This window comes from Mobula birostris, chromosome 9 (assembly GCF_030028105.1).
Source record: "Mobula birostris isolate sMobBir1 chromosome 9, sMobBir1.hap1, whole genome shotgun sequence".
NCBI lineage: Eukaryota > Metazoa > Chordata > Chondrichthyes > Myliobatiformes > Myliobatidae > Mobula > Mobula birostris.
Window position 1 is genome coordinate 19,931,699 of NC_092378.1, and position 26,642 is coordinate 19,958,340.

At 40.1% G+C, this 26,642-nt stretch overlaps 1 protein-coding gene across 1 annotated transcript; it reads left to right on the top strand.

Annotated features, from left to right (window-relative positions):
* Positions 1 to 1,845: 1,845 nt before the first annotated feature.
* Positions 1,846 to 26,044, top strand: wnt2 (wingless-type MMTV integration site family member 2). Its single transcript, XM_072269293.1, has 5 exons — positions 1,846 to 1,919; positions 4,167 to 4,387; positions 6,718 to 6,995; positions 8,446 to 8,710; positions 25,815 to 26,044. The coding sequence occupies exons 1-5, from the start codon at positions 1,846 to 1,848 to the stop codon at positions 26,042 to 26,044; spliced, it is 1,068 nt and encodes a 355-aa protein (XP_072125394.1).
* Positions 26,045 to 26,642: the final 598 nt, after the last annotated feature.

Consider the following 26,642-nt stretch of genomic DNA (forward strand, 5'->3'; position numbering starts at 1 on the left):
TACAGGTGGAAACCTACTAACTCAAATAAATATGAAAACATATGAATTCAGTGAAGCATTGCAGTATGTCTATTATTTTAATGTCTGTTTGTTAGTTTCAGATTCTCCAGGGTGATATTAATGGACCTGAATGTGGGATTAAGTTGCATTTAAAATCAATTAGATTTACTGGCGAGATCCATGTTAAATGTCCCAAAGTAACAGTGGTGTAATAAAACTAACGGGAAAATGAGGTTAATATTATCAATGGCAGTACAGCGAGTTGACTCCGCAGCCCGTAGACTCACTTTCGGAGACTCCCCAGTTTACCTTCTAATGTATTATTTGTTTACTTTTTATTATTATTTGCACGATTTATTCTTTTTCGCACATTGGGATGTTTGCGGTCTTTGTTTTATGTGTGTGTGTGTGTGTGTGTGTGTGTGTGTGTGTGTGTGTTGTGTGTGCGTTTGTGTGTGTGTGTGTTGTGTGGATTCTATTGTGTTTCTTTGTTTTATCAGCGCCTGCAAAAAGATGAATCTCAAAGTTGTACACGGCATAGTACTTTGATCATAAATTTTCTTTGAACTTTGAAGTAACTTTGAACTGTGGATAAAAACCAATATGGGACCTTAGACAAAAGCTTTAAAAATGACGGTTGTTGTGAAGAAGAGTACTCCGAGGTATTCCGAGTAAAACAACACTTGATTTTAGACAAAACTATTTCCGATGTCGCTGTACATCGGAGAATTGTGAGCGACTTTGTAAAACCATCTCGTCATACGCTTGTAATGGATTTTTCCGTCACCGCGCTCATTCAGACATCTACCATGTAGGTTTTGTTTGATTGCGAAGAGGTGGCCGCTAATTGACCAGGCTGTTCATCAGAACTGACTGGCAACTGACCTGTAGATCCCTTGCTTCCTTCGCTGCCGAGTTCTTAGCAACTAAGTGTGTCCACTTTTCCAAAACTGAGATCAAAGAGCAGTCTAATGGACTGCGACAGAAAACTGGACAGCTCTTCTGCAGGTTCAGAGGATTTGGCAGCCACGTGAACTGCCTGAACTTATTACAAAAAAAATATTGACAACATCTCATCTCTGAGATAGTGAAAATAAAAGTGCAGAAGTAATTGCATAGACAGCCAACACATACTTAGGTTTTCCTTGTTATCTTTCATGTTTAGTAATCGGTAAATGTTGCGCTAATTTAGCGAGTTTGCCGCCTCATTATTTCGCATTGGGATATAGGGCGTTGATTTAATTTATCTAACCTGCATGATCGAACGTACAATCCGACTATTTACAAAGATCAAATAATTTATTGCCGTCGATCCTCCGTAAAACGAGGCAGGGGCACGGATTTGGTGAGATCGTGAGGGGTCGGAACGCTCATAATCAGTTCGATCGAGAGTGGAGAGTGGTCCAGTGCTTGTCCGTCCTGTGTGATTGATAAAGTGCCTATGTCCTGGGTTTGGGATTTTGCCGCTGAACATTATTTCAGCCCTAAACTTCATCCATCAGGACAAGCGTGCCCCACCCCTTCTCCACACATTGGGCTGGAGGCAGCCAACATCAGTCAGCAGAACTTCAGAGCGAGCGCAGGGTAATGCAGCATCTATAAAGTGCACCATTCCCATATTTACCGCGTGCTGCGGATGACAAAGTTACAACGGGATGGCCACATCGCGGAGTTCCGCAGACAGAGTCCCTATTCGGTGCCAATATTACTGATACCCGGTAAGATCTGAAGCACCCCTCCTCAGTCATGGGTACCGGCAACTGACAAGCCGAAAGTACCATTCAATGGGATTTTTTCTACAGACCATGACCGATCTGACCAGGATCCGGATTAACGCGTTTTAATATGAACTCCGCATTCTGGCTGTCCCTGCCTTTGATCGTTTCGTGGATCGCACCTCGAGTTTACTCGTCATGGTGGTAAGTTATTCAATCGGCCAGAATTTCAAGAATAACAACAAATACCATGCGCTAAGCGATACGACGTGTGTCTAACACCCAATAACTGCGGTATAAGCACCTGATAGTTTAGGTCTCACACTAGGAAATGTCTCGAGTTTCTTCGCGGCTGCATCTCCTTTCTGGGGGTGGGGGGCACTTGGTAAAACTTACATTTTGTGGCGGAGTGTGTTATAACTTATTTTATGATGTCTTCACTTGAAGCGCTGTTAACCTATTCCCCACTTTTGTGAACTAGGAACGAATTAAGTTTCTTGTCATATATTAATTCAATTCCTATCATCGAATGAATGGTTATTTCACGTAATAGCATGAAGCTTCATGCTTTGTAACCCGGAAATTGAAAAGTTTGACGCCTGTTTTCAGATGTTAGCACGGTTTTGGCTTTACCGGGGGAGAGAGCGCTGGAGATCTATTTCTGGCGGATTAGTCTAATTTGTTGGACTGTCGAAATGCTTTGATTCGAGAGTTTTGCTGTTGTATAATGCCCAAAACCGTTGGTCGTTTTTAGTTCATTGGCATTAAATACCTAAGTTTCCGAGTTAAACAAAAACGGCTTCGGCATCACTTTGCAGGACAGGCTATAGCAATTCCAGAAAGCCGGCTGCACCACATCTCTCAAAGCAACTGGTGAGGAATAAAGACTAGCCTTGCTCACATTGAGTATCGGAATAAAATAATGCCTTGAGGATGCCAAAGTATTTTCTGTTTGAAAATTCACTTCCCCCTCCTGAATGAATAGGAAATGTTCGTGTAAGTGAGAGTTCTCCGTTATGCCCTTTGTGAGTTACTGGAAGTCCAGACATGCAAATGGCGGTCTCCAGATTACCCAACATTGTGCTTTTTCCACCCACCTCATCTGGCCAGAGAATAGACACTGCCACTTTTTCTTTGACACTTTCTTGATATAACTAAAGAGAATCAAAATTATTTCTTTAAGGGCATCAATTTTGTATCATTACCCATATTCCATATTTCATAAGCAAAGGAAGCCTTATATTTATTTTTAGATTTTAGTTTATTCCTAATACCTTCCCAGAAACATTTCAATTATTTTGGACTCTAGTTTTGAGATAAACATTAACCACAACAGATTTTAGATATCTAAAGCTACATTCATCTAGTGTGTTTTTTCTTTTATGTAATCTTTATTGATCAACAGATGAAAATAAAGATGGCCAGATCCTATGATGCTGATGTAATGACTTTTAAACTAAGTCAGTTCTTAAATAGTACCCTGTTCACTCAATTATGAACAAATCATCAACAAATGCTTATTGATACGTATTCAAAATCAGCACTTGATTACAGGTGGACATTTTAGAGGTCTACTAGGTAAACGTCTGACTTGATAAGGAGAGAGGATCCATTGAGGGAACCAGGTACGAAGCTCCCCTGGTGTGTGTTGCATCTGCAGAATCTCTCGTGTACATTGAACAACTGCGTTGGCTTTGTTAATGTAATGGTTTTCTAGAGCCCTTGTGCCTCAGTGCCATTACACAAACACATCAGAATTAACTCTGTTTAGTCCACATACTCCTGCAGGAGAAGCATAGAAAGCTGAAATGCTTGAGCTGCAGCTTAGATGAGGCAATCCATGAGAATTGCCAAGCAGTGGCTACAGAGGGATCACTCAATCAATGTCAAGGTTCCATCTAAATATCGTATCAGCTATTGGGCTTAATGGCCAAGGATTTATTGGATTTTATTCGTCAATCTGGAGAAAATGGGGAATAAATTATATTTCACAAATGAAGCTAGAAATTAGAAGAACATCTTTCCCCTGATGCAGAGCAAATGCTTAGAATTAATACTTTTGGTTATTACTAACTAATGTAGCTGCATAGAAATGGTAGAATTTTTGAATGATTAGCTAGATTGGCTACATCAAGAATTTATGTTGTATTATGGGCATGAAATCGTCCCTAAGTACATACCCACCAACCACTTTGCTGGTTCAATGAGATACACTATACATATGAAAACAGGCATTGATGCTTTTGAGAGTTGATCATTTTTCATTCATCAGAAGGAGCGGGTGTATGGAATGGAGTGGGGAAGAGGAAAGGAAAAGAGGAAGAAGAGGAGGGTGTGAGGGTGGAGTGGAAGGGGAGTGAAGGAGACGTAAGTAGATGTTCATCATTATTGAACAATACATGGAATACCTTGAACATGGCAGTCTCTGGTTATCTTTACCAACCCTGGCAGGTACATGGGTGCCCTTGGAACTCGGGTAATTTGTGACAATATCCCAGGTTTGGTGAGCAGACAGCGACAGCTTTGTCATAAGCACCCTGATACAATGCAGTCAATTGGAGATGGAGCCAAAGAATGGATCGCAGAATGTCAACATCAATTCCGCCATCACCGCTGGAACTGTAATACATTGGACCGAGACCACACACTATTTGGTAGAGTCATGCTCAGAAGTAAGTAAATTACAGAATCTGCAGAGGACATGTTCTGAAATGTACTTTCCCTTCCCCATAACCGCCCTGATAAGTCATTTCTGTAATGTGGTCTTTGTAGAGCTGGAGTTCAAAAAGAAAGCCAAGAAACATAATGACACCCTAATTGGCCACGTTACACTGTTACCAGTACTGTTTGTCTCAGTCACAGTAAAGTTAGCCAGGGTGGAGTTTTGTTCTCAAGTGTGCTAACTCACTGTCATATCCATTAAAAAGTTAGGAGAATGAATTTGCGCTTGTCAAGATTGTAAAAGTCTGTTACATGTTGGATTATCTCAAACCACCAGAAAAAGCTTTAGTATGTCCAATTCTTTCCAAGGGCTGAAATATGATTCTTTTGTGAAGAAAGTTATCTTTGTACTCAACATAACTATAAACTTGGTTATGTGGTTAACTCAATTTTTATAAAAAATCATATTAAAGATTTTTTGATGTAAGGTCATTATCCTGAAATATTAAATTGGTTTCTTTCTCCTCAAACACTGCCTAATCTGTTGAGGAATTCTCTCAATCCCTGATTCAATTAATGATATTCAACTTTTAGACACAATGGGTTCTTAATTGTACTGTGAAAACTTTATTTATGGAACTATTGTAGTTAACTATAATGATTTCTCAATTGAAGCTAGAAATTAATAGAACATCTTTCCCCTGATGAGGAGCAAGTGCTCAGAATTAATACTTTTGGTTATTACTGAATGATGTAAGCTGCACAGAAATGGTAAAATTTTTGAATGATTGGCTAGATTGGTGGGCACACACAGCAGGTTGAGCATCAGTAGTAGATGCTGCCTGACCTCAGTACAAGCGTTACCCTAACTGTGTTATATTTGAAATAAGTATGCATCAAGCTGCAAGTAAGCCACAAGTGAATAAGGCTTTTGAGTGGTTCAGGTAGTCAAAGCAATAGAAAGTTTACTACTAAGTTTTCCATTAATCCCTAGCAGTAAGGATTTTCCTAATACTCTGTAAATATTGCAGAGTAATTTGAATTCTGATGGTTATTACATTTACGTTAATTATTATTACATTAATTATTAATTACATTAATTAATTAATTACATTTAATTTACATTAATTTACATCTTCTATTACTTTGTATTATGGCTGTGAGACTAAGTACAGCTTCAGTGCTGTATTTAAGTGTGCTGGCAATACCACTGTTGGCTGAATTAAAGGTGGTGACGAATTGGCATGTAAGAGGTTACTGATTAGTCATAGTCATAGTCATAGTCATACTTTATTGATCCCGGGGGAAACTGGTTTTCGTTACAGTTGCACCATAAATAATAAATAGTAATAGAACCATAAATAGTTAAATAGTAATATGTAAATTATGCCAGTAAATTATGAAATAAATCCAGGGCCAGCCTATCGGCACAGGGTGTCTGACCCTCCAAGGGAGGAGTTGTAAAGTTTGATGGTCACAGGCAGGAATGACTTCCTATGACGCTCTGTGCTGCATCTTGGAGGAATGAGACTCTGGCTGAATGTACTCCTGTGCCCACCCAGTACATTACGTAGTGGATGAGGAGACATTGACCAAGATGGCATGCAACTTAGACAGCATCCTCTTTTCAGACACCACTGTGAGAGAGTCCAGTTCCATCCCCACAACATCACTGGCCTTAAGAATGAGTTTGTTGATTCTGTTGGTGTCTGGTACCCTCAGCCTGCTGCCCCAGCACACTACAGCAAACATGATAGCACTGGCCACCACAGACTCGTAGAACATCCTCAGCATCTACAATCTGCGAGCTAACATTCAAGAATTCTTTATAACTCATGCCCAGTATTATTTTTATTTACACAGTTCATCTTCTTTTACACATTAGTTTTCTGTCAGTCTTTGTTTATGCATAGTTTTCATAAAATTCTAATGTCTTTCCTTTTTCCTGTAAATGCCTGTAAGAAAATGAAACTCAATATACGGTAGCATATTTTGATGATAATAAATTATTTTACTTTGCTTTGTTATTGTTGATGTTTTATGTACTTTTATATCTTTAAATGTTTAATTTTCATTGTTTGAAATTAATGGTATATGAATAAGGTTTCTCCAGACAATTAGCATGATATTGTTAATAAATTACCTTAATCATCTGGAGTAACTTTCAGTGAACTGTTCTGCTGGGGATAACACTATTGAAATGAAAATTCTTTCTCTGATGTAATTTCAAATGGATATAAATTGTATGAAGTCCACTGGAAGCCATATCCTCCATTGTTGTTCTAACGGTTCTGTGCATCAATAGACTTGTTAATCAATTACCCTTTGTTGCCTTGTACAGGTAGCAGAGAAGCTGCCTTTGTTTATGCCATCTCTTCTGCTGGAGTTGTATTCGCCATAACAAGAGCCTGTAGTCAGGGGGAGCTCAGCTCCTGTTCTTGTGATCCCCAAAAGAAAGGTACCTCCAAGGACAGCAAGGGAACTTTTGACTGGGGCGGATGCAGTGATAACATTGACTATGGAATTAGTTTTGCTAAAGCATTTGTGGATGCAAAGGAGAAGAAAGGAAAGGATGCCAGGGCACTGATGAACCTGCATAATAACCGAGCCGGTAGAAAGGTGGGTCCATTCTTGTTTGAAAGTTCTTTGTAAATATGGAACTTGCACATGTCGTATTTGATTTGGGATCAGGAAGCAGCCTCCTCTAAATTGCAAAACGAAAATAAAAGCAATTTTGCTATAATTCAGAAATGCTATAATGCATTAATCATGGAAGCAATAGACACAGGTTTTAAAATACTGGATTATTGGCATTGCCTTTCCTTAGATCAGGTGCTGAAAGTCAAGGTCAAGGCTCCAAGTTAAGTACAACAAGTTTGGATTAAAGGGTAAAACACATCTATTTTCATCCACACAATATACCTTGACTAATCCAGGAAAAACACATAAGAAAAAATAGACGCAGGAGTAGGTCTTTCACCCTCTCTGCATCCCTAATTTGCTGTTCGGTTAGGTTGTGGCTGTGCCTATGTTCAAGTCCACTTACCTGCCTCATCTGAAGTTCTTATACGTTAACAAATATAAATTAATCTTAGCCTTAAGTATGCGAGAAAACAGAGCTTCCAGAACTACCTAAGGTAGAGATCCCTAAAGACCTACAACTGTGCAAAACTATCTTTTAAATTTTCACACATACATTCAGTAAAAAAAATTACAACCATGTTGTATCTATTTGGAAATAATTAAGATTCAGAGTAATTTGTGGCTGAGGTCACCAAACTTAAGCCTGCATCAGTGTCTACTAAGATCATATATAATAGTGCTTAAAGTCCATTTTGTCTCCTCAACCCCAAGTCCCAATTCCAACAGTCTATTGCTCTCAGCCTTGAAATGAATAACTGAACAATCACAGAGGCAGACAGTTCCTAAGATTTTATAATGGCCATTACAAAATTTCCCCACATTAACATTAAATTGCTCATCGATGAATTAATGTCCATTGAAATCTCCAGCTAAAGGAAACAGTATCTAGAAATCAACCTTGTCAAACTTTCTCTAAATCTGAGGATCAACAGTCTTAATGAACATTGACCCTGGTTCATCCAGGAGCAGTTACTTAATGATTATTGTTGCTGGTGGCGGGGTGGAGATACATCTCTACCAAAGGAGATGTAAGGTGCTTCTTCCCTCCGCTAACCTGCAGGTCACCCTTGGGCAAGGTTGTAGTGCTTGTTTAGCCCTCAAATCAGGGTCACAAGGTGCCATGGCAGCATGCGATGGATGGTCATAGGAGCAGCTGGTGCTTATCACTGACGCCAGGCAGACAAGCTCTGAGAAGTATTAAAAATGGCTGGAGTCACCTGTCTTGTAAAGTTACTGCCCAGATGAAGGCAATGGCAAACCACTTCTGTTGAAAAATTTGCCAAGAGCAATAATGGTCAAAGACCATGATTGCCCATGTCATGTGACATGGCACATGATGACGATGATGATGACGGTTGTTGCTGATGTAGTTAGTGAATTGATATTATTGGTGTGTACTGAAGATACTGTGTTATTTTCCCTTTAGGCTGTAAAACGTTTCCTGAAGCTTGAGTGTAAATGCCACGGAGTTAGCGGATCATGTACTTTGCGAACCTGCTGGCTTGCCATGGCAGACTTTCAAAAAACTGGCAGCTACCTGCGGAGAAAGTACAATGGAGCTATTCAGGTGATCATGAACCAAGATGGGACGGGATTTACTGTAGCAGACAAGAACTTTAAAAAACCAACAAAGAATGACCTGGTGTATTTTGAAAGCTCTCCAGATTATTGCGTAATGGACAGGGAAGCAGGTAATTTGTCCATTCACAATTTATTGAATGTAAAATCATTATGACTACAACTACTCATGTTACACCCTCATTTAAGACTGAACCAGTGCATTAGCACTGAAATTATAAATCTATTCAGACGTTAACATCGTTACCATTCCTTGAACATCCCCTATTACAACAAAATAACTCTAGATGATCATCATTCTTTTCACCCAAGCACCTTTGCTCTGTCCACCACAAAAAGCAGGATCTCCCGGTGGCAACCCATTTCAATTCTACTCCCCATTCCAAAATGTCAGTCCATGGCCTCCTCAATTGCCACGGTGAGGCCACACTCAGGTTGGAGGAGCAACACCTTATATTCTGCCTGGGTAGCCTCCAACCTAATGGCATGAACATGGATTTCTCGAACTTCCAGTAATTGCTTCCACACCTCCCTTCACCATTCCCCCTTCATGTTTCCCTCTCTCACCTTATCTCCTTAGCTGCCCATCGCCTCCCTCTGGTTCTCCTCCACCTTCCCTTTCTTCCATGGTCTTCTGTTCTCTCCAATGAGAGTCCCCATTCTCCAGCCCTGTATCTCATTCACCAATCAACTTCCTAGCTCTTTACTTCACTCCCCCCCCCCCAGTTTCACCTATCACCTCCACCTTGTACTTCTTCCTCCCCTCCTCCCACCTTCTTACTCTGACTGCACTTTCTTTCCAGTCCTGATGAAAGGTCTCGGTCTGGAACGTCCACTGTTTATTCATTTCCATAGATACTGCCTGGCCTGCTGAGTTCCTCCAGCAGTTTGTGTGTGTTTCTCATTCTTTTTCTGTTCATATTGTGGAAATAATTAGCAGTTATTATTCTTGAGTTCAGTGAAATAAAAGTATCGTGACAATTTCAATTAAATTGAGGTACAAGCTGATGGCTTTAATAAGCTTGATATAGCAGTAATTCAAATTATATTTCAGAGCACCAAATGGAAAAATAATATTGGTGCATTAAGAGTGTTCAGAGAGAAAGATTAACTCAACCACAAACTACATTAAAAGCATGCTGAATCTAACCAGGGTGAAGTAAAGTTTGCAGAAAATAGAAGCAAGAAGAAATTGCTCCATTCTTCGCAAAAGACTTCCTACTTACATAACCTGTTTAATCTACCATCTAAGGAAGTTCACTGAAGTATTATCAGACAAGTGATTACACCTGATAACATCCAAGATATTAGATAAGGGACCAAAAGCTAGTTCAAAAGGATAACACTTTTAAAAATGTCTTAAAGGAAGAACAGGTAACGAGATTTATAAGCAAGAGAAAATCTGCAGATGCTGGAAATCCAAGCAACACACACAAAATGCTAGAGGAACTCAGCAGGCAAGGCAGCATCTATAGAAAAAAGTACAGTCGATGTTTTGGGCCAAATCCCTTCATAATTAAATTAAATAAATGGTGCATAAAGACAGCAAAAAGAGTGAGGTAGTGTTCATGGTGAGGGGAATCTGATAGCAGAGGGGAAGGAGCTGTTCCTAAAATATCGTGTGTGTTTTTAGACTCCTGTACCTCCTCGCTGATGGTAGTAATAAGAAGAGAGCACATTGGGGTGATGGGGATCTTTAATGATGGATGCCATCTTTTTGAGGCATCTCGTTTTGAAGGTGTGCTTGATGCTAGGGAGGCTAGTGTCCATGATGGAGCTGGCTGCGTTTGAAAGATAAACAAAAGGCCAACATTTTTTTTATTCATTCACAGGATGTGGGCATCGCAAAAAGGTCAACAATTGTGCCATCCTTAATTGTTCTTGAATTAGTGGCTTGAAAGAACATTTCAGACAGTTGTTAACAGTTTCCATCCATCAAGTAGATTAACAAACATGATGTTCAAGAGATCACTATTGCTCTTCCTAATTTTCTCATTGCAGATCTCCTTTTAAATATTTAATTGAATTTAAAATCCTTAGTTTTAATAATAGAATGAAGACATGTCCCTAGATCATTGGTCCAGGCTCCTAAATTTCTGGATTAGTAAAATGACCATAAATCCAGCCATATCTTGATAGTGTAACTAAACAAATAATGATTCTTTGATTGGTGAGATCAGAGAAATAGGGCAGATAAAATCAGTGAGGCATTTGAAAATAGAATGAAAATCTTAAACCTTGAGAAGGGCATAGCCAGGAGTTGGTAAATGGGTCAGTAATCACAGAGGTGATGGATCAAAGGTGCAAGAATAAATATAGACAGCAGGGTCATTTACTACTATTAAGGCTGATTTATACGTGCGTACGGTCTTCGCCGTAGGTCTGATTTATACTTTTGTGTAGCCCTACGCCGTAGCGAGCATGAGTAGTTGTGTCTGTGTCGCTTTTGGCGGTGGGGTTTCTATGCCACTGTGTTGAGTTTCTTCGTGAGAGACATGGATGAGGAAATGCATTTCAAATAGTTTCAGATGTCGGCAGGTAGATTTGACGATTTGGTTCATCGTTTCCAACCATTTATTTTGCATCAGTGTACAGACACGGCGGAGAAAAGCAACCAGAAATGCGATGCTACCAAGCGGACCAATCACAATTGTTGCGGTCTGCATCGCCGTGACGCACGAGTTACATTTTTGGGGAGGTGCTCGTCACCCTACAGCGTAGGTTATGGCATAGGGTACACAGTACTTACAGCATACATTTGACGCAGAAGAATAAATTGGGCTTTAGTCTTCAGCCTAGTATAGTACTTGGCAAAATAGTAAGTATCTCTGCATTCACTACAGAACCAGTTTTCAGACTTCTTTGGCAATAATGGAGCAGACAAAAATGGAACAGCATGAAGTATTTTTGCTCCAGTAAATGTCAGTTCTTGTATTATAAAGAAGGAAAACAAGGGAGCCCGTGCTCATGATGCTTTAAGGAAAGAATTCAATTAAAGCAGAAAATAGACTCTATATGTTTTGCTGGTTAGATCCATTATATAATTCCTCAGTGTCCCATAACAGATTAATTGACATTGTGCCAGTTTTCATAAAATTTATAGTTCCAAAATATTACATCCTAATAAAAGCTTTAGACCATAAGACATACGACACAGAGCAGAATTAGGTCATCTGCCCATTGAGTCTGCTCCAATTTTGAGAGTATTTAGGGTGGAGGGGAAAGTGTTAAATTAAAATTAGTTGTGAAATCCTTCCATTCTCTATACCATTTCATGTTATGTTTGCCATGGTAATAGTTTAGGTTCAGTAATCACACAGTGTGCTAAAGTTAAATAAATTCACAAACTCGAAGCAACGCACACAAAATGATGGAGGAACTCAGCAAGCCAGGCAGCACCCATGGAAGAGAGTAAACAGTCGACATTTCTGGATCTCAGACGAAACATCAACTGTTTACTCCTTTCCATAGATGCTGCCTGCCTCCTCCAGCATTTTGTGTGTGTTGCCTGGGTTTTCTGCAGACTTCCTCACTATCCATTAACTGTATCTATTGAAGACTTGGACAAGGGCTGAACAAGATGAGATGCAACACAAACAGGAGAAAATCTGCAGATGCTGGAAATCCAAGCAACACACATCAAAGTTGCTGGTGAACACAGTAGGCCAGGCAGCATCTGTAGGAAGAGGTACAGTCGACGTTTCAGGCCGAGACCCTTCGTCAGGACTAACTGAAGGAAGAGTGAGTAAGGGATTTGAAAGTTGGAGGGGGAGGGGGAGATCCAAAATGATAGGAGAAGACAGGAGGGGGAGGGATGGAGCCAAGAGTTGGACAGGTGATTGGCAAAAGGGGATACGAGAGGATCATGGGACAGGAGGCCCGGGAAGAAAGACAAGGGGGGGGGACCCAGAGGATGGGCAAGAGGTATATTCAGAGGGACAGAGGGAGAAAAAGGAGAGTGAGAGAAAGAATGTGTGTATAAAAATAAATAACAGATGGGGTACGAGGGGGATGTGGGGCATTAGCAGAAGTTAGAGAAGTCAATGTTCATGCCATCAGGTTGGAGGCTACCCAGACGGAATATAAGGTGTTGTTCCTCCAACCTGAGTGTGGCTTCATCTTTACAGTAAAGGAGGCCGTGGATAGACATGTCAGAATGGAAATGGGATGTGGACTTAAAATGTGTGGCCACTGGGAGATCCTGCTTTCTCTGGCGGACAGAGCGTAGATGTTCAGCAAAGCGGTCTCCCAGTCTGCGTCGGGTCTCGCCAATATATAAAAGGCACATCGGGAGCACCGGACGCAGTATATCACCCCAGTCGACTCACAGGTGAAGTGTTGCCTCACCTGGAAGGACTGTTTGGGGCCCTGAATGGTGGTAAGGGAGGAAGTGTAAGGGCATGTGTAGCACTTGTTCCGCTTACACGGATAAGTGCCAGGAGGGAGATCAGTGGGGAGGGATGGGGGGGACGAATGGACAAGGGAGTTGCGTAGGGAGCGATCCCTGCGGAATGCAGGGGGGGGGGAGGGAAAGATGTGCTTAGTAGTGGGATCCCGTTGGAGGTGGCGGAAGTTACGGAGAATAATATGTTGGACCCGGAGGCTGGTGGGGTGGTAGGTGAGGACCAGGGGAACCCTATTCCTAGTGGGGTGGTGGGAGGATGGAGTGAGAGCAGATGTACGTGAAATGGGGGAGATGCGTTTAAGAGCAGAGTTGATAGTGGAGGAAGGGAAGCCCCTTTCTTTAAAAAAGGAAGACATCTCCCTCGTCCTAGAATGAAAAGCCTCATCCTGAGAGCAGATGCGGCGGAGACGGAGGAATTGCGAGAAGGGGATGGCGTTTTTGCAAGAGACAGGGTGAGAAGAGGAATAGTCCAGATAGCTGTGAGAGTCAGTAGGATTATAGTAGACATCAGTGGATAAGCTGTCTCCAGAGACAGAGACAGAAAGATCTAGAAAGGGGAGGGAAGTGTCGGAAATGGACCAGGTAAACTTGAGGGCAGGGTGAAAGTTGGAGGCAAAGTTAATAAAGTCAACGAGTTCTGCATGCGTGCAGAATAAAGTCAATGAGTTCTGCATGCGTGCAGAATAAAGTCAACGAGCTCTGCATGCGTGCAGTAATAAAGTCAACGAGTTCTGCATGCGTGCAGATAACACACACAAAATGCTGGAGGAACTCATCAGGCCAGGCAGCACCTATGGAAAAAGTACAGTCGATGTTTCCGGCCAAACCCTTTGGCAGTAAACGTCGACTGTGCTCGTTTCCTATATGCTGCCTGGCCTGCTGAGCTCCTCCAGCATTTTGTGTATGTTGCAACAGCGAGTTTCCCTTGATGAAATACGCCTGGATCTTCTTGGTAAAGGACAACATTACAAAAGAAAAATGTTAACATTTACCCATTTAGGAGGAAGCAATCTGGGAGTTCTGTGCCAGCATTTACATATGCTGCTGTTCTGAACCAGGTCTATGACTTTGCTCTGCTCAGAAGTGGAACTCCAACTTTTTTTAGATTAGATTACATTATGAAGACACTCAGTCCTCTTTTATTGTCATTTAGTAATGCATGCATTAAGAAATGATACAATATTTCCTCCGGTGTGATATCACAAAACACAGGACAGACCAAGACTGAAAAAAACTAACAAAACCACATAATTATAACATATAGTTACAACAGTGCAACAATATCATAACTTGATGAAAAAGTCCATGAGCACAGTAAAAAGTTCAAAGTCTCTCAAATGTCCCACATCTCATGCAGACGGGAGAAGGAAGAAAAACTCCCCCTGCCATACCGACCACAATCCGACTCTGAGTCACCCAAAAACTTTGAGCTCTGATCAGCTCTCCGACACCGAGTACTGAGCGCCATCTCTGTCCGAATGATTCGACCTCCTTCTCGGTTGCCGACAGCAGGCAAAGCCGGGGATTTTGAGGCCTTCCCTCCGAAAGATTCCCGACCACACAGTAACGACAGCAGCGAACAAGCGTTTCAGAAATTTTTCGAGATGTTCCTCTGTGCTTTCAAGTCCCTCTCCATCAAATCAGAATTGTTCATGGCCCCTATTTAACGGATACAATATCATTTTTCACCAGAGGGCTGTGCACGCGCGGCGCGCTGCTTTCTCTCCTCCTGCCTCCTTGATGTGGGATTCATCACCTCATTGGAATCGGGAGTCCTTCACATAGAAAAAAACTTTAGGCAAATTCTTTTCATTTTAATTATTTAAATATATTTTCTGGGGACTTTTAAAAACTTCAGAGGTAATAATAACCAGCAAAGCTGGTGCAATGCCATGTTGCCTGCCAGTACTTTCCTGCCAGCATTTTCAGAGTAGGGCTTCTTTGGAGAGTTGCTGGATGCTCTGCTATTGCTACACTGTGCCACAGCAATCCAGGATGGTTTGGGCCACCAGCATGAACCTCTTTGCATTCAGATCAGAATCATATGGACTTAGTGTGATCACAGACAGTAACTGTGGGAAGGACACAGCCAGCAAAATTATTTAACTTCAAGGTTCTGTTATTCCAACTTACAAGAACCCACCTTTTGAATATTTAATAAAAGTTGCTGGTGAACGCAGCAGGGCAGGCAGCATCTGTAGGAAGAGGTGCAGTCGATGTTTCAGGCCGAGACCCTTCATCAGGACTAACTGAAGGAAGAGTGAGTAAGGGATTTGAAAGTTGGAGGGGGAGGGGGAGATCCAAAATGATAGGAGAAGACAGGAGGGGGAGGGATAGAGCCAAGAGCTGGGCAGGTGATTGGCAAAAGGGATATGAGAGGATCATGGGACAGGAGGTCCGGGAAGAAAGACAAGGAGGGGGGGGGACCCAGAGGATGGGCAAGAGGTATATTCAGAGGGACAGAGGGAGAAAAAGGAGAGTGAGAGAAAGAATGTGTGTAGAGGAGGCCGTGGATAGACATGTCAGAATGGGAATGGGATGTGGAATTAAAATGTGTGGCCACTGGGAGATCCTGCTTTCTCTGGCGGACAGAGCGTAGGTGTTCAGCCTCCTCTACTGTAAAGATGAAGCCACACTCAGGTTGGAGGAACAACGCCTTATATTCCGCCTGGGTAGCCTCCAACCTGATGGCATGAACATCGACTTCTCTAACTTCCGCTAATGCCCCACCTCCCCCTCGTACCCCATCTGTTACTTATTTTTATGCACACATTCTTTCTCTCACTCTCCTTTTTCTCCCTCTGTCCCTCTGAACATACCCCTTGCCCATCCTCTGGGTTCCCCCCCACCCCGTCTTTCTTCCCGGACCTCCTGTCCCATGTTCCTCTCGTATCCCTTTTGCCTATCACCTGTCCAGCTCTTGGCTCCATCCCTCCCACTCCTGTCTTCTCCTATCATTTTGGATCTCCCCCTCCCCCTCCCACTTTCAAATCCCTTACTCACTCTTCCTTCAGTTAGTCCTGACGAAGGGTCTCGGCCTGAAACGTCGACTGCACCTCTTCCTACAGATGCTGCCTGGCCTGCTGCGTTCACCAGCAACTTTTATGTGTGTTGCTTGAATTTCCAGCATCTGCAGAATTCCTGTTGTTTGCGTTTTGAATATTACATTTACTAGCTGCTGAGAAAAAGGAAACCAGTTTGTACTTTAATGCAATTTTGCCTTGAATAACCATGGGTGGTAATGTCTTGACAGCGGGAGCAGTATACCAACACGCGGTTATGTCTGTATAATTCTTGGCAAAGATACAGTGCTCAATCATCTCTGCAAATTTTACAGTCCTAAAGCAAACACTGGTGTTCCCTCGAAATGTTTGCATAACGTCGTGCAAATTCATGCTTTTGTTCTACTCACACTTTTTGTTGGCAGTCGCTTGCTTTCTTTAAAGTCCATGTGGTAATCTATCAGAACATATTACAATCTCCTGTCATGTGTGCAAGAATGTAACTGCAAGCTAATGATTGGCAGGAAGATCTTACTTCATTAGAACCTGCTTTACCTTTTTTTTTCCCCTTTTTCTGTAATGTTCTTGGTTGCCAAGGGCAATTGACTCTAAGACATACACTTGATATGTTTGCCAGTACCATGGAAACAGTAACCATTAAATATTCCAGATAATAATTGATTCAAATAAAAGATTAGAGAAAGCAACACACATAAAAGTTGCTGGTGAACGCAGCAGGCCAGGCAGCATCTCTAGGAAGAGGTGCAGTCGACGTTTCAGGCCGAGACCCTTCGTCAAGACTCAAGATTAAAAGATTAAAAGATTAAAGATGTTAAAAGATTAGAGATTTGTTTAAATAGCAAATGGTTTGATTCAAATATATAATGTATATTTATGAATCTAAAATTCATACTAACAAGATTATAGAAAAATTTATGACAGTCACAAAGAGTTGGCATTTATGGCTTTTAAAGGATATGTGTTGAGTGTATTTTTGTGACATCTGTTAGTTTCATTACATACAAATAGCAGTAAATGTGTTGAAAATGAAGAACGTCTGTGGAACCTTTACACCACAACATCTGCTGATGATTTTCCTTTCTTTATACCTTTCATTTGACCTGACAAAACTGCAATGTGTCGAAGACAAATCTCACAGTCAGATTGGTAAGATACTAGCACCCTGAGCTAAGCATTGCAAAGAACTGGCATATTGTACGTATAAAATGAAAACTTTTAACACCCAATTAGGATCTATCTTGAAAATTGTAATTCTAAAATGAAACAACATCTTAGGTTTAACCCTTTCCCACCCAGGCCTGTCCTTCGTGTTGTGAAATCTAGATGACAATTACAGATTTAGGAGTTTAAACTTGGCCTCCACAGTTCTGCAGGTGATATCTCGGTTGAGCCTGATGATGATAACGCCCTACCTTCTTTAACTTCCGGTAAGGCTGCAATAAACAAACAGATGAGCGATGATTTCCTAAAACTAATTGAAGATAGAATTGAAGTACTTTTGGTTGGTTCCAAAGCCAAAAGAGATGAACTTCTTGATAAACTTGGGAACTTGGCTCCCCTTGTAAACCCAGAAGTAACAAGCCTGGGTGTTATCCTTGACTGAGATTTCAACTTTCAATTTTTCATGAAGAAAGTGACCAAAATGACTTAAAAAATGTTACAAAGGTATGTACACCCATTTTTCTCATGTAATGATGCTGAAAAAGTAATTCACGCCTTTATATAGAATAGACTTTTTACTGGCCTTCCGAAGCAATGTATTGACAAACTACAGCTCACACGGAACACAACTGGTAGACTTTTAACTAAAACTAGGATGAGGAAGCATATCACTCCCATCCTGGCTGCTCCATATTGGCTTCCTGTATCTTTTTGAATTGATTTTAAAGTTTTCTTACTTGTTTTTAAAACTCTCCGTGGTCTGGGACCAGGGTACATCAGAGAATTGCTTTTGTTTTATAATCCTGCTGGAGCTCTCAGATCTTCTTCTGCTGGGCTCTTAAATTCAAGCAACCTCCCTCAAAAATTAATTGACAAATCAGCTTTTTTGAACCTCGCTCCTAAGCTGTGGAATTTCACATCTAAAACTATAAGGGATGCTGACTTAGCTATATTTTAAACGCAAGCTCAAACCCAATTTATTTAACCTTACTTTTAACTAACATCTTTTTATCTTTTATTTTCATGTTTGTATTTTATCCCTTTATAAAATGCTTTGAACTAAATTGTCTGTATGAAAAATACTCAATAAATAAGTTATTGTTATTACTACATGGGAATTTCAGCAGGGAATAGTTAATTTATCCCAGCCAATGAAAAATTACTTTTATTATTATCAGAAAATGATTTCTCTAACAAATTTCAAATATTTATCAATTTCCATATTCTTTTGCGCCTTTGTACCTTAGCCAACTGTACAATATGCTCTGCTTCAATTTCTGGCACTAAGAGAATTTCACAACTTCTCAATTATCAATGCATAGAAATATCCCAAACCAACTGTTACAAATCCCTTGAATTTCATTTGAAATTTATCGATACTCATTCAAGGTCCCTCAGTTGCTGGAAGTAGTCTGATTCTTCTTATTCTGTGCCCTCCTGTCAAAATTTGAAAATCTATCACAGGACTCTATAATCCGACTTCTTCAGTGATGCTTTGGCTGACATTTCCCAGTGAAACACTGTTATGTGAGTTCCTGCCAAAATCAGCTATTAAGGACATTATCAAATATTTTTAATCTGATCAAAACTTCCGCTCAAAGTGAGGAATGTTAGTGTTGCAGAATTCAGTTGTTGAATTTTTAGTCACTGAGCATTTATAACACAGTACAAATACTGATTTCTTTCTCAATGTTGTAGGAGATAATGGCCCATCATGGTTCCATCGCAATTGTCAGAAAGCATAACATCAAAATCCCTGTCTTTGTCCCGATATCATTACATATGAATTGTCTCTGAGAGTTCTCCTTTCAAAAATAACCAGAATAAAAATCATTGAATTGCTTTCATGATGATGATGAATAACGTTGAACAATCCTTTTTTGAAACTCAGGCTTGCAATGCCTTGGCTGAGTATCACCTTAACAGACTGGCAGCCTATAAACAGTCTATATTGACTGAGTATTTTGCACATTGAGTAATGTAGAATTCTACAAGGCAAGCAGAACAATGAAGTGATGGATCCTAAATAAAAAACAAATTATTTGTTTTTGAGATGCACTTTAAAGCAACTGTGACTTTGTCGATTTAAAAGCCTGCAAATTACAGTATAAATGGTTATTAAAAATATACCCATGGTTATAGCATTCTAGTGTTGCTTTTCAATTAATGAATTTCAAAGGTTTAAAGGTTCATTTTATTATCAAAGTATGTATGCAGAGTACAACTCTGAGACTCATCTTCTCCAGATAGCCATGAAATACAGAAAAACAATGAAAGTTGTTGAAAGAAAAGACATCAACCACCCCCATGCCCCGCACGAAAAAGAAAAAGAAACATAAACTTGCAAACCCCAAGCCCCACCCCCAACCACTCCCTTGCACAAAACTAACAGATCACCCACCCGAGAAACGGTAGCCAGAATATCAAACCATAAACCCCCAACCTCCAACCCCCTCTCTCGTGCACAAAAAACTAACAGATCCCCCATATGGAAAAACACCAACAACAACATCAGACCCCAAGTCTCCAGCCCTTCCCTCACACAAAAACTAACAATGGCAACCACAATGGCATCAAACCTCCAAAGCCTAAACCCCCAACCCGCCAGTCAGCAACAAGAAAGAAAACGCAGAAAGCTGAAAGAGACCAATGTAAACGACAGAACTTAAAAGTGTTCTGTTGTGTCCTGAAATACAGCAGCAACAAATCTTCAGCTCAAATACATCCTCCTCACACCTCACATGGACTTACTGTTAATAGATCTGTTTGAGACCACTTCTCTGATTGATCTTTTGTGCCTATGCTGCATTACATTCACCGATGGCATCAGCAACACCGAGGCCCATCGTCAATCAGAAAGGTAGCAATGCTAAATCAATCAAGGGCAGGGGGCCAGTTCTTCAGATACACTGCCCAAGTGAATGCCTTAGCCAAAAGCATCAGGGTATCCTTATAGATGGTCTGCCACAAGACCAAGGTGCAGCATGCTTAATGTGGATGCACATGATTAAAACTGACCTCAGGCTTCTTCCACATGGCCCGGAGGCAAGCACAGCGTTGAGTGTCCTCTCTGTACCACGTAGCGATTGCTCTGATAATGGAATTCAATATTCCTAGTAATACATTGGTACCTTATTGTCAAGTTATTGTCATACATGGATGAGAGGTGTATAGAAGGATATGGTCCAGGTGCAGGTCAGTGGGACTAGGCGGAAAAATGGTTCAGCACAGCTAAGAAGGGCCAAAAGGCCTGTTTCTGTGCTGTAATGTTCTATGGTTCTATGATTCTGTTTCCATTGATATCTACATAAATTGACAGTACAATGCTGTGTATATGTAGGGTTTGTGATATATTCCTTTCATTTCAGTTTGTTATTTTTCAGTAATCACCAGATATAAACAATTTCATTAGCATTTTTAATGAGGCTAACTCTCCTACATCCCTTGAATACCCCAGCCAGAGATGATATGTGACCTTGCTTTCTTCTAACAAGAAGGTTCATATATAAATTTTTATCCAGTCTAGGAGATTACAAATGCCTTTTGCACTTATGAAGGTCATTTTGATATTATCTCTAATGTGTGACTATTTAGAAACCAGCTGCATTTCAGATTCCAATTTTAATTGGTAGTCATATATAATAACATTATTATTGCTGATGTCTACATGTCCTCTGCCTAAAGACAACAAACGTTCAGTGCAACTGTGCTTGGCAAACAATCACAGTCTTGTGATTGGCTTTTATATTCTATTATTGCAGCAGAAGTGGTAAGACTTTTGAGCCATCACCAGCATTGAAGCATTCCTTTAAAAAAAAGCAATAATGTGTAAAAATAAACCTTGCAGTTTATAGAAGATCGCAGGTTCAGCCTTGGTTGGTAATGTGACTGATTTAGAGTGCAAAGGTCACTGAGCCTTTTGTCTTAATGTAAGGTACAATAAATTACTAAACGGATTCCGTAGTCACGTGTTCATGTCTAAAGTCACCACAAAATTGGTAACTGGTCAGTTTAATTGAATGTTACTGCACCCTTTCCTCTGCTCTTTATGTCATCTTTAATTACTCTAATTTAACAAGTTTTCATCATTCATCAGGGCTTTATACATTCCTGGAGCTTTTCAATAAAAACTGCAGGAGAAATGAGAAACCTTTCTATTAATTCTCAAATGTTTTGTGTCTGCAATTTCAAATTGATCTTTTTATATAACGAATATTCCAAAAAAGTCCAAAATTCACTCAAATATTTATTAACATTGAAGTCTGATATTTCCAGAATCTGAAGCTATAAATGTTTATTAATGAACTGATGATAGGACAGTTGTTAATTCTGTAGCATTCTATTTCATCAAAAGGTCCAGTTATTTTGATATATACTGTATGTACAGTGCTTTCTGGTTAATTGGGACACATTGGGACAAGTACACTTTGCATCAATTAAGTGGATGCCCCAATTAGCCAAAGTTTCATGGAAATAATTAAAAAGGTATAAAAATGCCAAATGAAATGACAAATTACATATTTAAATTAAATACAGAACAAATTAGAACATTACCAATAGCACTCCAGAACTATAAAAGTTATCAACGAAGGAATTCATTCAGTGTATGCAATGAACAAAATCAGCACAGAAACCTACTACAGGTAATGGACTGTCTTCATACAATGTTACTGACAATTGCATCCCCTAAATCTTTACTTTCATTGTAACATTCAAGATGATTGTTGATACCCTCAAATTCTTCATTTCACTCCTGGCCGTTTCTGAATGCTTGAAACTGCGTTGAGCAAAAAGAGTTCTGAATTGTCTTGCTGCCATTTCTCACCAATGATCAATGATGAAAATCAGTCAAGTCTGAACCCAAACACATGCAAGTGATGTTACTTAAAAACCATTCCCTCTAAGCACACTGTAGCATCTAAAAGCCACACTAGTGTGTACGATTGACACTAGCTAGAATCCGTTTAGCAACAGTTTTCTGCCCCAATTAAGCAGCATGATGTCAGAAATAACTGAAGGGAATCCCATCTAAAGTTTTTGTTCTTTAAAAGTTTGCCCCAAATTAGTGGCTGCCCTGATTAACCAATGGGCCATTTAACCGGAATCCACTGTATATATACAGTGCCTATCAAAGTATTCACCTGCTTGGAGTTCTGCTGTTTATTGTTTTACAACATTCAATCAGAGTGGATTTAATTTGGCTTTTTTGACACCAATTAACAGAAAAAGGCTCTGATATGTCAAAGTGAAAATAGATCTCTACAAAGTGATCTAAGTTAATTACAAATATAAAACACAAAATAGTTGATTGCATAAGTATTCACCCCCTTCAGGTCAGTATTTAGTAGATGCACCTTTGGCAGCAATTACAGCCTTGAGTCTGTGTGGGTAGGTCTCTATCAGCCTTCAACATTTGGACACTGCAATTTTCTCCCATTCCTCTTTACAAAACTGCTCAAGCTCTGTAAGATTTCATAGAGATCATGAGTGAACAGCCCTTTTCAAGTTCAGCCACAAATTCTCAATTAGATTGAGGCTTGGACTCTGACTCAACCACTCCGAGACATTAACTTTGTTGTCTTTAAGCCATTCCTGTGCAGCTTTGGCTTTATGCTTGGGGTCATTGGCTTGCTGGAAAACAAATCTTCTCCCAAGTCCCAGACTGTATCAGATTTTCCTCTAGGAGTTTTCTGTATTTTGCTGCTTTCATCTTAGCCTCTACCTTCGCAAGCCTTCCAGGGCCTGCTGCAGTGAAGCATCCCCACAGCATGATGCAGCCACCACCATGCTTCATGGTAGGGATGGTGCGTTTTTCATTATGTGTGGTGTTTGGCTTCTGCCAAGCATAATGTTTAGTCTGACGTCGAAAAAGCTCAATTTTGGTTTTATCAGACCACCTTCTAACTGACTTCAGAGTATCCCACGTGCCTTCTGGAAAACTCTAGCCGAGATTTCATGTGAGTTTTTTTCAACAGTGGCTTTCTCTTGGCCACTCTCCCGTAAAGCTGCGACTGGCGAAGCACCCAGACAACAATTGTTGTTTGCACAGTCTCTCCCATCTCAGCCACTGAAGCTTGTAAATCCTCCAGCGTTGTCATAGATCTCTTGGTGGCCTCCCTCACTAGTCCCCTTCTTGCATGGTCACTCAGTTTTTGAGGATGGCCTGCTCCAGGCAGATTTACAGCTGTGCCATATTCTTTCCATTTCTTGATGATTGGCTTAACTGTACTCCAAGGAATATTCAGTGACTTGGAAATTTTCTTGTATCGTTTCCTGGCTTGTGCATTTCAATAACTTTTTCACGGAGTTGCTTGGAGTGTTCTTTTGTCTTTGTGGTGTAGTTTATGCAAGGATGCTGATTCTCCAGCAGCTGGACCTTCCAGATACAGTTGTATTTTTACTACAATCAATTGAGAAAGCTTGACTGCACACAGTTCTCCAAAAACAGATCTCTATTTACCTAATTATATGACTTCTAAAACCATATGTGTGTGTGTGTTAATCTAAACCACAATGAAGGCCCAAACTTACTCTCATCGTTCAAGAATGATGTAGCAATTCGCATCCTGGGAATTCTACTCCACTGTGAGAAGCAAGGTTCAACTTTAGGTTTACCACTTAATTAGTATTTTTAGCTGCTGTGACCTTCGTCAATCTTTCTGTATTATGTTTTATGAAATGATTGCTCCATTTTTGTAGGAAATTATTTTTGTTGAATGATGGTACAACACATTAAGTTATACCATGACAGCATCTAAAAATACTACATGAAGTAGTACACCTGAAGTTAAACCTTGCTTCTCATGGTGGAGTGGAATTCCCAGGGTACTAATTGTTACATCATTCTTGAATGATGAGAGGAAGTTTGGCCCTTCCTTGTAGCTTAGATTAAGTTCAAAGGGAATTTGTCTCTGTGGACCGGACTACACATACTGTACAATATCAGCAACACATGACATAGATAAAGGAGGATAGTTGTCCCTTAATGTCACCCTATCAGACAACTCCCCTCCCCCACTTTCTCTTGCTTTCTCTCTTTCTCAGTTTTGATGAAGTGTCTCAGGTTTGAAACATGAACAGTTTCTCCTTTCACATAAGCTACCTGACCTGTGGTGCTTTTCTAGTATTTTCTGTTTTTATTTCAGATCTACAGCATCTGTGGATATATTCGATTTTCATTTATTCTTAAATTCTTAATTTCCCCAATACTAGTTAAATCAAATAAAATCTAAACAAATTGTTCAGGTGCCTGCCAAATACAATATATCAGTTGGTAGATCATATTGGCTGAGAAATTAAAAAAGAATACAGATACAAAATGGGTGCTAAAAAGATTGGAGAAATGTTTCAACACAAACATTGGCTGAAAATAAGACCAAGCAGAAGTGCTTAGTCAAATTGAACATGGTTATTAATATAAACAGACTCTATTTAATTCTTGTCGTAAATATACCAAATAAACAGAAAATTCTCAGCAAGTCAGGTAGTGTATTTAGAGATATGATATATCTTCGAATACATGAAATATAAAATATTCATTTGATGAAAATTCTGCTTGATTTATGAGGAAAAAATAGCCGGTATTTAAGGTGAATGTAATGTTAAATCATCAACCTGAAATGCTAATATAGTTTCTGCCACTATAAATGTGGTGTGACCCGCTCAGTATTTCCATCATGTTTTGCTTGCATTATAGAAAATAGTACCCATATGAGTAAATTTAAATATTAACTAATCTGAGCTCTACCAGAACATGGCAAGAATTTTAAACTACATCATATAGCTAATCTTGAAGGCAGTGTGGTCATGGTAAAATAACCAGATTTAACTTTATGTTTGTCTCATATTCTCAGTTTTCAGCCCACAATTACTTGAAATATTCTGAATTGCCAGGGAGGACTGATAACCTCTATTACCAACCAATGATCCCTTTTGGAATGCTGAAATGTTGTAATTATTGGGAAGAAAGAAAATGTAATTTTTCCTTGATACTTTAATGGCAGACGGGTTTTGTGAGCCATTGTCTTATGTCTGTAGAGAAAACTTATAGAGTAGGGCTCCTCTAAATACAGAAGTACTGCCCACCATGAAGACAGTAACTTCATGGGAAGAGAGAAGCAGCTAGCCCTAAGCAAAATCTCCTGTGTAGGAAAGTATTCAATCAGATTTTCAGTCAATATATTCTCTGTGCTTTCTTGAACATATTTTAAAAAAGATTTTTATGATCAAATTGCGCATGGTCCCTTTCCAAGGGAAGATAACATTTTAAATTGTAATAAGCTTAGCAAATGCTCAATTTTTATAATGGATTACCTGCCAACCTTAACTTTGCAAGAAAAGTCAGGATAAATTGCCTCATTAATCATACACATTCAAATAGAATGATCTGTCACAGTTTGATATCTTTTTGCATTATCATATATCAGAGAGCTGCATGATAATCAGATATTGGAATTGGAGTCAGAAATGGTAGAAATGTAATATTTAACATGGTTCATATATCTCAGCATTCTGAAGCACACTGCAAGTTATTCATGTGTGAGGAGTTATTTTTAAACATCAAAGGGAATTGTTTGTACCGGTTTCCAGTGTCATAAGAACCTGCGACCTTTATTCTTCATTTGGCAGGTTCACTGGGTACCGCGGGCAGAGTGTGCAACAGGACCTCTCGAGGGATGGACGGTTGTGAAGTGATGTGCTGCGGACGAGGCTATGACACATCCCGCATCATGCGAGTGACAAAGTGTGAATGCAAATTTCACTGGTGCTGTGTAGTCCGCTGTAAGGAATGCCACGAAATGACAGACGTGCACACTTGCAAAGCTCCTAAGAATGCTGATTGGCTGGATCAGATATGAAAGCCAAGAGCACTCACTTTCACCGTGGGACAGAAAATGTGTATTGTTTCCCAAATACTAACTAAACCAACCAGCCTTCGACCTCCAACCTATCTGAATCTACAGAAGGGTCTGCTTCCCTGAACAAGCTAAGTTATTTTATGCAAAGACTTTGTTTCATTATACGTGGGGTAGAAGGAGTCAATTTTAGAAAACCTAGCACATTTATTTTTCAACATAGTCCCCTCCTACATTTACACACTTAGTCCAGCGGTCTTGGAGCATGTGGATCTTGGACCTCCAGAAAGTGCCCACAGCAGGGGTGATTGATAAGTTAGTGGCCTAAGGTAGAAGGAGATGAGTTATTAACTTCAAACTTTCTGCATAATCACTCAAAGAGTTGCACGTAACGAGAGCTATATAACTCATCTCCTTCTACCTTAGGCCATGAACTTATCAATCACCCCTGCTGTGGACACTTTCTGGAGGTCCAAGATCCATATGCTCCACAACCACTGGACTAAGTGTGTAAATGTAGGAGGGGACTATGTTGAAAAATAAATGTGCTAGGTTTTCTAAAATTGACTCCTTCTACCTCAGGCCACGACCTTATCAATCA